Source organism: Linderina pennispora, assembly GCF_002104995.1.
Source record: "Linderina pennispora strain ATCC 12442 chromosome Unknown DL89scaffold_77, whole genome shotgun sequence".
Classification (NCBI taxonomy): Eukaryota; Fungi; Kickxellomycota; class Kickxellomycetes; order Kickxellales; family Kickxellaceae; genus Linderina; species Linderina pennispora.
The window spans coordinates 30,694-41,835 of record NW_024468325.1 but is presented as its reverse complement, the minus strand read 5'-3'; the positions used below and the strand labels follow the sequence as shown (position 1 = coordinate 41,835).

General features: G+C 57.1%; 3 protein-coding genes across 3 annotated transcripts; 2 read left to right on the top strand and 1 right to left on the bottom strand.

Annotated features, from left to right (window-relative positions):
• Positions 1–1,442: 1,442 nt before the first annotated feature.
• Positions 1,443–2,692, top strand: DL89DRAFT_317247 (inosine guanosine and; the record flags this gene model as incomplete). Its single annotated transcript, XM_040891085.1, has 3 exons — positions 1,443–1,682; positions 1,715–1,802; positions 1,872–2,692. 3 exons carry the CDS (start codon positions 1,443–1,445, stop codon positions 2,363–2,365), a joined length of 822 nt encoding a protein of 273 aa, XP_040739318.1. The 3' UTR covers positions 2,366–2,692.
• Positions 2,693–2,844: 152 nt separating this feature from the next.
• On the bottom strand, positions 2,845–4,594 carry DL89DRAFT_212779 (thioredoxin-like protein; the record flags this gene model as incomplete). The annotated part of the gene is made up of 2 exons (XM_040884232.1): positions 2,845–2,997; positions 4,496–4,594. Coding segments are annotated over 2 exons (252 nt in total), but the record flags the coding sequence as incomplete, so codon positions are not given.
• Positions 4,595–8,178: 3,584 nt separating this feature from the next.
• Positions 8,179–8,774, top strand: DL89DRAFT_167712 (uncharacterized protein). The gene has a single exon (XM_040883742.1). It carries the CDS (start codon positions 8,212–8,214, stop codon positions 8,512–8,514), a length of 303 nt encoding a protein of 100 aa, XP_040739316.1. The 5' UTR covers positions 8,179–8,211; the 3' UTR covers positions 8,515–8,774.
• Positions 8,775–11,142: the final 2,368 nt, after the last annotated feature.

The following is an 11,142-nucleotide window of genomic DNA, read 5'->3' as shown; positions in this document are numbered from 1 at the left end:
CCCACATACAAGCATAGTCGGTCCTGCAGTGCGCGGGCCGTGGCAGACGGCGCACGGAAGCCCGCCCGCAGCGCCAGTCTGCAGATTCTTGATCTCAGCAACAACGAAATCACGTCCAGAGGCCTGGTGAGCTTGCAAGCTTTCCGCCATCCGCAGTGCCGCTGCAGGACCTGTTACTTGAGGAGCAACCGATCCGCGGCTCTCTGCCACTGCAAGACCGCAGTGCTGCAGCCCCAACAAGGACGCCGTGGGATCTGGGCTTATTCCAGGCAGCTGCAGCAGACGAAGAGAACACCAACAGCATCCGCGCATTCCTGGCAGCCATGCCGCTCGCTGCACCAGCAGCAGGCAGACCGAGCGATTAAACTACGGTGCATTGACATCCGCAACAACTCATCGACTGCCATGCGGTATCGGCACTGCAGGATGCGTGGAGGACCTGAACCGCGCGCTCAGCTGGCCATCGGACACACTGTATGGCAGCCGGCTGATGGCGAGCCAGTGTCCCTGATCCGTCCCACAGTCAGGATCCTGTGCGAAGCAATGTGCCCATGGTCCTAGCACGACCGCCACTGACGTACGAGTCGCGGATCTCTCAATTCGAATCGCGCCAGCAGTCTGCTAACCCGCCACAGGCAGGAAGCGACCAGATACTTGGCAGAACGTGCAGAGCTCACTTGGCTATATCGACGCAGACTCGGACGAGAGCGAAGACGAGTATGTGGATGCGCGGCTTGGCTTCAGCATGGAGGCGCTTCCACGCTGCCATGCATGGGCACAGGGAGCAGTCCGAAACGATGCCGTCGTTGCCACCGATCGAGGCGCCGGCTCTGAATGATCTTGACACCTTGTACCGCGAGCCACTGCCGCCGTCTGTCGATCTGGGTGCCGAAATCGCTATGAGCAACGACTCGCGTCGTGTCGTTTGCGGAGGCCGCCGGGGATCAGACAGCGCCTACACGGACAAAGTCGCGGCGGAGGTCGTTCCGTGGGTTCGGGTTTGGCCTGTCGGCAGCGGCGGCGCCAGGCAGCAGGCAGTCGAGCAATGCCAGCAGCAGTGCGTCGGGCAGCCGGCACAGCAGCTGGTCGAGTGGCACCGGCTCGTCGATCGCTGCCAAGCTGGTGCGCCGGCTCAGCATCACCCGCACCGAGTGACAGTTTTTCCTATTCTTCTACTAAATTCCCTGGCTCGCTTCTGGTCGCCCGCTCTCACGAGCAGAGTGATGCCCGCTGGCAAATCCCCTCTTCAGCTGCAACGGGTGTATGCACGGACGAGCAAGGCGGGGAGTGTGACAAAAGAGAAAACCCCCGGCCACTCCAAACAGGGCGGCATCGACCGCTTAGACACTGAAAAGCAAGGCGGCGGTCAGACAAAGCCTTCTCTTCTCCCTATCCACACACCTTCTCGCTGTTTTTGTCCCTCGCTCTATTTTTCTACTACCATGGCGTCGCAGATTCCCTACGAGACATACCAGGCCTCGGCCACCTATCTGAAGTCGCAAATCGGCGACTTTGCCCCCACCATTGGCATCATCTGTGGCAGCGGTCTCGGCACGCTGGCTGACACGCTTGAGGGCTCGGTCACCACCATCCAGTACAACGACATCCCAGGCTTTGTCAAGAGCACTGTCGAGGGCCACAAGGGGCAGCTTGTGTTTGGCACGCTGGCTGGCAAGTCCGTCGTGTGCATGCAGGCCGGTTCCACTGCTACGAGGGCTACTCGGTGCAGCAGGCGACCTTCCCCGTGCGCGTCTTCCACCTGCTGGGCGTCAAGACCCTCCTGGTGACAATGCGCCGGCGGCGTCAACCCGGCCTATGAGGTCGGCGACATTGCCCTTATCTCCGACCACCTGTCGCTGCCGGCATTGCAGGCCAGAACGCGCTCATCGGCCCCAATATCCCCGAGTTCGGCGTCCGCTTCCCGTCAATTTCGGATCTCTACACACCCAGCCTGCGCCGCACAGCTGCCAAGGCGTTCCTGCAGAACAAGCGGCTTAGGGAGGAGCGCGGGTTCCGCGTCCACGAGGGCATCTACGCGTGGTGCTTTGGCCCGTGCTTCGAGTCGCGCGCCGAGCTGCGCGCGCTGAAGACCCTGGGCGCCGATCTCGTCGGCATGAGCACTGTCCCCGAGGCCGTTGTCGCCAAGCACTGCGGCATGGAGGTGCTGGCCATGTCGCTGGTCACAAACAAGTGCGTGGATCGCAAGGAGCCCGACACCATCGCGTCCGTGGAGGCCGAGCTGCGCGGAGAGACCCTGGAGGTTGTCCAGGAGGTGTTCCCGCACCACGAGGAGGTCATGGCCGCCGCTGCTGCGCGCACCCCCGACATCCAGGAGTTTGTTCGCTCGGTTATTCGCGATATTTAGACGCTATTTATTAGGACACAAATGAACTATATACAGCATACTGCCGCTTGCCTTGCTTACTACAGAGATACGACGTGAGGACTGTGAGCAAATGTGCGTTTCGAATTCACATGGCACAGGGTTTCCAGCGTGCTCTCAGGAATAAAATCGGTATGGTTATCAACCTTCAGCAAGCACGCAGAAGCGCACCCACTGTCTGACTGACGTGCAAATGTATAAGGAGTATCATCACCGAGCCAAGGACGTGACTGTGCACCAATTGAAACCTACCCTTGCGATTGAGAATTCGCCAGCTAAAAAATGAGAGCAGAGGAGACAAGGATGCAGCGAGGTTCAAGCAGAAAAAATTTCTCATGTTCATCAAAAGACCGGTTCATTGATCGAGCCGGACAGCAATCGGTCCAGCTCATGCTCTATACACCATGTAGTAGCAACACACGTTCGACGATATATTGTTACACGATAAGGCTCTTTCTCCGGAGCAGCTCCTCCAGCTCGCCCTTGGCATGCTGGTCATAGAGTTCATCGCTACCGCCAATGCTCTTTCCATCGACAAATATGTTCGGGAACGTGTTGCGGCCGGAAACGCTGAGCAGCGCTGCCTTGACTGCTGTGATATCCGACTCCAAAGCCTCCAGCACCTCATACACCAGCCCGTGCTGATCCCGGTACTTGCCCAGCAGCACTTGGCTTTGCGTGAGTATGGACATGTCGTTTTGCTGAACACCATGACGCGGTTGCGCTTGATCAGCTGGTGGACCTTCTTCTCTCGGGCGTCCAGTCCGGGTTCTCCTCGTTCTCTGCCTCTTCGATCTCCTTGGCTATGCTCGACATATTCGCCTGCTCCTGGTCAAACTCGTCCTGTGCAATCGCCTTGCCCTTGACCAGCTCCTCCTTCAGCGCTCCAGAGTCGTACATGCCACGCAAGCCGACCAACCCGCCGACCTCCTTGCCGTTTACAAAGATGGCCGGCAAGGTTGTCGCGCCATACAGGTCCTTGAGCGCCAGCATGAACTCGGCGGCGTCCGCCTGCTCCTCGACCTTGACATACCCGTATTCCAGCTGGTACAGCTCCTTGTATCCATCGACATGGCCTTGACCTTCAGGCTGTCGCTATCAAACGACCGGACATACACCATCAGCGGCGTCCGGGTGACCTCGTCCTTAACGCGGAGCTTCACTCCCTCCTCGTGCTGCGTGACCTTTGCCTTCTCAATGAGCCCGACACAACAAAGTAGTCGCGCAGCTCGCCGGCAACATGCTTCGCGTACACCTCGTCGCTATCGCCAATGGGCGAGCCATTGACGAACATAATGGGGAAGTTGTCGTGTCCCGAAATGTCCTTGAGCGCCTGCTTGATTTCCTCCTCGTCATTGCGGTGATCGACGTCGAGCCACTTGAACTCCAGGCCGTAGTTGAGCTGGAACTGGTGGAGCAGATCCCAGAGCGCCCGCGAATGCACGATCGCGTTCTTGCCGATAACTGCTACATCGAACCTCTTGATGTATGCGTCAACAAACTCACGGCCCTGCAGCTGTGTCGCCTCCGGGAATCCCGCTACGCCGGGTTTGGCTTGACCTCTTCTCCTCCACGGGCTCTGGGGCGCCCAGGAGCGGCACATTGTGCGACTTGAAGGTCTCCACGAGATCGCCGTGCTTCTTGAAGTACGGGATGTCGCCGGGCTGCCCGCCCCAGGCAGTCCTGAACATGTACGTCAGCGGAAAGTTTTGCTTCCCCGACATCTTGAATAGGCGCTGGCGCATGCAAAGAAGTTGTGCGGCTTCTCGTCGATAGCGACCCTGGCCAGTGTAAAGTTGTACGTCTTTTGCATCTCGGCAAACACCTCCAGCGTCTCCTTATCGACAGCAGTCCTGGTGGTAAACACCACCACCGTGTTGTTGTTCAGTGTCTCGGTCAGGAAGGTTGACGCCGTGTCCTCGACCGAATCCCTCAGCAGACCCTTGTGGCTGAGCATTGGGCCCAGGTTCTCCAGCTTTTCGAGCCGCTGGATGTCGTCGTTGCCGCCCACCGACACGCCGTCAATAAAGACGCTCGGGAACGTCGATCGCCCGTGCATTGTGGTCAGCGCCTGCTTCACACCCTCCGGGTCCTCCTGCAGTCCACCTCCACCACAAAGTAGTCGGTGAGACCGTGCTGCTGGCGGTACTTTTCAAGCACGGCCTTGGCCATGCGCGCCTCCGGACACGTTGTCTTGCTGAACATCACCAGCCGGTGCCTTTGCAGAGTGTACTGCACAAAGTACTCGGCCTCGTTGTTGGAGAACCCGAGGTTGTCAATGCTGCTCCAGAAGCTTGCCAGGCTGCACGGGGTGGCTGGGGCTCGTCGGCACGGGGCTGGCGGGCACAAAGGCATCGCTGCTGGACGGCAGCTGGAAAAAGAAGCCCCAGCGTCACAACGCCCAGCAGCACTATGAGCCAGAACCGCTGGCGGTAGAGCGTGACGGTGATGCTCATGATGTATATTCTAGCGTGGTACAAGAAGAATACGTAGGATTGTTGCGAATTCGGAGGAAAGGTGAGGGAGAGAAAAGTAAACAACCAGCAAACAACGTGGTGCTTGCTAAAAATAAGCCGGCCACTCGGTGCCAATCCACACCACTGCTGGTGCGATGCCCTGCTAAAAAAAACCTGCTCAAAGAGGGAGGGTCCGCAAGCATGACGCCCTAGAGCCCGCCGCCAGCGGCAGCATCCTCCCCTTCGCTTCTTGCTGCCCAGCTAATTCGTTGTTTGTTCTTTTCAGTACTCTATTTGTGTATTTCCATTTCAGCACATCTCGCACTCCATTATTTTTTCCAACACACGCCATGAGTCAGAGCCGTATGCGTTTGCCGCCGTCGCTTGCCGGGGCGTACAGGGTTACCCGTGATATCGGCCAGGGCGCTACGGTCTTGTCTGGTAAGTAATAGACGAGCCTACTGCTGCTGTGGAGATAGTGCCGCGCCGTAATGCTAACACGCCTTTTGCTCCTAGCGAGGCCGAACACATTGAGACTGGCCAGCGCGTGGCCATCAAGAAGGTGTCCCGTGTGGGCGAGCGGGACGTGCTGGCGAAGCGGTCGCTGCGCGAGATCAAGCTGATGCGGCACTTTAGCGGGCACGAGAACATCATCTCGCTGCTGGACATCGACGTGGCCAACACGCCCGAGTTCAACGAGATCTACCTGATCCAGGAGCTCATGGAGGCCGACCTCCAGCTGATTATCAGATCTGGCCAGCCGCTGTCGGACCCGCACTTTCAGTATTTTTGTTCCAGCTCTGCCGTGGCCTAAAGTACATCCACTCTGCAGGCGTGCTGCACCGCGACCTGAAGCCCAGCAACCTGCTGGTGAATGCCAACTGTGCCCTGCGCATCTGCGACTTTGGCTTGGCACGCGGACTGGCTGAGACCCCCGAGGGCAACGCTGGGTTCATGACCGAGTATGTCGCGACGCGCTGGTACCGCGCCCCCGAGATCATGCTGTCGTTCCTGTCGTACACCAAGGCCATCGATATCTGGTCCGTCGGGTGCATCTTTGCCGAGTTGCTCGGCGGCAGGCCCCTGTTCAAGGGCCGCGACTATGTCGACCAGCTCAACCAGATCCTGCATATTCTGGGCACGCCCGCTGACGAGACCCTGAGCCGCATCGGCAGCGACCGCGCGCAAATGTACATCCGCTCGCTCCCGTATATGCCCAAGGTCAGTTCTCGACCCTGTTCCCCGAGGCCACGCCGCTGGCGCTTGATCTGCTCGAGCGTCTGCTGGATTTCGACCCCAGCACGCGCATCACCGTCGAGGAGATCCTGGCCCACCCGTATCTGGCCGCCTACCACAATGTCGAGGATGAGCCCTCGTGCCCTGTCCCTTGCGACATGTCGTTCGAGGCCGTCACGGCCATGCCCCAGGTCAAGCGCATGATTATTGACGAGGTCATTGATTTCAAGCGCTCAGCAGAGCAGGCTGCCCATGAGGACGAGGAGATCGCCGACGACGGCAACATCCAGCAGTACTATGAGCAAGATGCCGACATGGCCACCAGCGCGATTCCCGAGGGCGCCGGTGCATTTGCAGCTGCTCGCGAGTTCCGCGACGCGAACTATGGCCAGGCTGGATATGAGGACGATGGTGAGCTTGGTATGGCTGCGGTGCATGGACAGAGCGCGGATGGAACGTCGCAGATGGCCGACCAGGATGCGCGCGCTCTGGAGCGTGAGCTGGCAGGCGAGAGTATGGCCTACTAGTGTATGCACCGCCCTGCGTATTTAATATTTCCTCTCGCTACTCTAACCAGTACATATGACTACATGGTGTTGACACGGCTAATAAAAAGAATAGCACAACTGCATCAGTAGCAAGAGAATTGCAAAGACATGCTGATATTTTACATAAAAATAGAACGATTTAACCGGATGGCTGCTGCCAAGAGGAGTCAGCGGAAGTAGCCGGTGCACGATTGGGCGGGCCTCGTCCCAAGGCCCATGGATCTCGTTCTTGTACCGCTGGATCCAGATCAGCCACAGCGGACACCCAAAGGTGATGAACAGCGTGCCAAGCACATGTATCATTGCGACTGCCTGCGAGATGTCCAGAAACAATACCCATGCCAATAGCGCCAGCACCAGCGTCATGATCATCGATGCCTTCGCCGAAATACGCTTCAGGTACCGGCGCATGATTGGGAACAGGGCAAACCACTCGAGAGCAAACGACAAGAACGCAAACACACACATGTTGCTATCAAGCCGCGACGCAAGCAATACGCCAGCCAGAACTGCTGCGTTCAGGGACACACTACCCGGAAACCGTATATTGGTCAGGTTCCCCGTGCTGTAGTCATGGAACGCCAGGTTGCCGAAAAACAGCATCACCGTCATGGCCCAAATCGTGTCGTTGCTAGTGTCTTCAGTCAGCGTGCGCAGGATCGGTGAGAGCCCAAACAAAAGCAGAGTGAAGAACACAGCGCCTTTTATCAGATTCCACCGCTCCACGCGCTGCTCAGGGGTGCGCAGCGAGTAGTTCAGCAAGCCCCAGAACCCAAACCCCCACCATCGTCAAAGTTGTCGAGCCCCAGACAAGCGCCTCGCCCGTCAGGCTGCCGCGGCGGAGATTAATAAATACCGCCAGAAACACCATGATGCTCGACAGGTGCTGCGTCACCACCGTTGTCTGCTGTACCACCGTCGAGTAGTCGTACATGCGCACGTTTGTGTTCTTCTGCAGTTCCATTAGGAACGTGTCATCGACATAGTCGTCGGCATAGTCCTGCTTAATGTACAGAAGCTTGCGCCATGGCTTCCGCGCCTGCACCAATGCAGGCGTCACGGTCTGCGTGGAGCTGGCTGTGGTTGGCTGTGTGGGCTGGCTGGCTGCAGGCTTACGGAACATGTCGCGGGGCAGGGTACCAAAGAGGCCTGCTGGATTTTGGTGCCACTGTTGGCGTGTCAGAGTCGGTCGCTATTGTCGGGTCGCTGGTGTTGCTCGCTGTTTTGCGAATTCCTTCTCGTGCTGCTGCCTCCTGCTGATTGTCCCGCCTGCGGCTGAGAAAGGGAACGCCTATCCTCGTAGGCACTATCTTCATTTTTGCCAAACTGTCTTCCAGCGATGTGATTAAGAAAGTAATAGAAAATGCACCAAAATGAGAAAAGGGCTTGAGAAACAGCTGGTGGCAGCACTTTTGCTCCCAGACAAGGTCGAATCACGTGCATGACAATGTGATCTGATTCCAAGATCTCGCAGCCCGACCTGATACCTGGCTGCATGGATCTGAGCTTGCAGATCTCCAGGTGTCATTTTCCCGTGAATTTCCATGCTGCGCAGACTCGCCACTGCCCGGCTGCTGCTGGCCCAGATATGCGAATAGGTGTTCCCTGCACATACGACATACGTAGCCGGAATGTCCTCATGCGAAGAACCGCGAAAAGGTCGCGAATCTTCCTGGTTGACATAGCCTGTCGATCCACGATGCATTTCGTTGAATCTATTTTGGTCCGCCCCCCTCATCTGTTTTTGCTAGTTAGTACCAGCACCGCTTGTAGAGCAGTTCTGGCGCCATATCAGCGGTGCCAGAGCATCTGTGCCGTATGTAGCTGGCCCAGCTTACATAAGTCGAACGGAGCGCGTCTGACACGCGTCATGTCCTGCAGCTCGCGGTGAGCTGTTGGGTTGTTCTGCGAGCTGTGGTGTCAATCAGTCGCTCCAAAGCGATTCTCTCCCCACTTTCCACCAAGGACGTATGCTGTCAGTTCCGTCATGGGCAGGTCTAGGTGCAGCAATGAATGCTAGCCAGGACCTGCATGTATGCCCAAGAGAAATCACGAGATGCGCCTTGCTATGAGAAAGAAGCCTCTATTCATGAGGTGCCGTAGCTGGGAGATACATGCGCTTGTAGCTATCGACAACAAAGAGCTCTCCCTCTTCCGCCCGGCTCCACAGAATTTATTTTGTTTCCCTGGTGTCTCGGTAGTATTTCAGAGACGCCTGCCGTTGCTCACTGCCCCCCCCCGCCTATCGCCCCCGTGGTCAACAAAGAAGAAATACAGCAGTAGCAGGCTCTCGTGAAAATAAAGACAATCTCGATAATTTCTTGTTCACTCTTCATCGCCAGTACCTTTCACGCTAATGGATACACATGTATACTCGGCCGCTGCTACGGGCGCTATGCACATCACACCACACAAACTGGCCCGGCCGCACTCGCAGCTGTTGATCACAAAGAAGCCAAAGCGCCGCACGCCGCTCCAGAACATCCACATCCGCGCGCTCGAGCACGGGTGGCGGGTGCCTGTTGCCAATACGCCGCTGGGCGTGATAAGCAAGGATGAAAACGCCCAGATACACATACTTGGCATGCCGCTGCGTCGCCCGCGCCAGCGCACTGCACCGCGCCACTCGACCCGGCGGGTCCTGCAAAGCAGTGGTATCGGGAGCCGTAGGCATCTGGCAGCCGTACCATTTGCGTTCTAACGACAATAAATCGCTTGCAGAACCGTGACAGCGCGGTTCGGACCGCAGCGCGGTGATCGACCGATCCCCACTGATTGATTGCATGGGCTAGATTAACAGATATAAAATGTTTGCAGTTTAAAAGCCGACGCTGGCCGGACGCAAACGATCAGGCTTCCTTGTCTCTCCTCTCTTTGTCCGATAGCTCTATAAATAATCAACTACTTGGTAAGAGGTATGCATCTCCACGTAGTTCCTGCCCTGTGCTGTTTGCTTGATAGTGATGATCACAATAGACCTGTTCTGCAGCGCCGGCCTTACGAGGACTGGCTGCTCTGGAGATGAACCTATATTGCCAAAATAACTGAATCCAATATGCAACTGTTGCAGCTTTTTATATCCTTCGACCAACGGACCATATCTACTGACCATGCTGTTTGAGTTTAGGTAAAGTTGGCGACGCGGCCCTAGTGCTTCTGTAGCTGTTTCTGCATGTGCTTGTAAATAAACTTAACTCTATGAAGCGTTGCAGTGAACCTTGATTACATCGTCTAAGCTCTCGAGATCCTCGATGGCCGATTCAACCTCCGCTGTCTGCTCCTCGCTGAGATCGACCGTTGTGTTTTGGGATGTACGTGCCCTCCATGCGCTCCACTGCGTACTTGTGGTCGCCTGTCAGCGCCTTAGATACCGTCTGCAGCTCGCTGAACTCGCAAACAACCTCGACCTTGCCATCGCCGAGGTCCTCGATATCCTCTGCACCGGCCTCGATAGCCTTGTCAAACATCTCGTCCAGCGAATCCTCTGCCTCGCCATTCGAGAACCAGATCAGCCCCTTCCTGTCGAACATGTAGCTGACGGGCGCCATGGCTCCGCCATTCTTATTGAACTTGTTTCTGATCGCCTTGACGGTCCGATTCTTGTTGTCCGTGAGACACTCAATAACCAGCGCAGTGCCGTGCGGCCCGAGTCCCTCGTACACGATGGCCTCGGCGGATGAGTACTCCTTGGACGTGGCCCGCTTGATTGCGCGCTCGATCGTGTCCTTTGGCATGTCGACGTTTTTGGCGTGCTTCATCGTTGCTGCCAAGCGCAGGTTAAACGCCGGGTCGGAGCCGCCCTCTACACTGTGTCCCGGGATTTAGCGATGTGCTGCATACTGCATACAGCGCTAGTTTCTAATTCCTACCTTTTGCCGCGGCGGTAATATCCTTGGACAGATTCGCAAACAGGGTGCCCTTTTTGACATCCGCCGCGCCCTTTGAGTGCTTGATCTTTGACCATTTGCTGTGTCCCGCAAACCGCTTCTGACCGCCCAGCATGGCGCATGCGGGAAGTGCTGGCTGGACCCGTCCCGCGCGCAGCATTGCCAACACCGCACAGCGACTGGCCCGAGTGAGATGCATGGTATTATTCGAGAATATGGCTCGTGACGCGTCTGCCCTTGGAATTTCCCAGAAGAAAAAGTGGAATTCAGAAAGCAAAGAGATAGCGCCTAAAGCGCTGGCTGATCGGGGGCGATAAAGAAACCGACGTGGCTGATCGGCTCCTGATAGCGGCTTGCAGCTCAGGGGGCGGTGACTCTCCACGCAGCGCTTATCGCAGCTATCTGCCAGAAAATGGGCGCGTGCTGGAAATTCGGCGCCCTTTGAAAAATCTGGTCGAACGACCTGCCATTTCTGCTTGCCCTGGCAGGTCCTCTGTGCTTGAGTGCTCGGAGGCATTGCTCAAGCCAGGCCAAAGAGAGAACAGCCCGTATCGGGCCTGCTGACACAGCTTCCTTTCGCGCACCCAGGGAAACAGGCAGAGCTCCAAGGACAGCGATCGCCGCTGATGGCT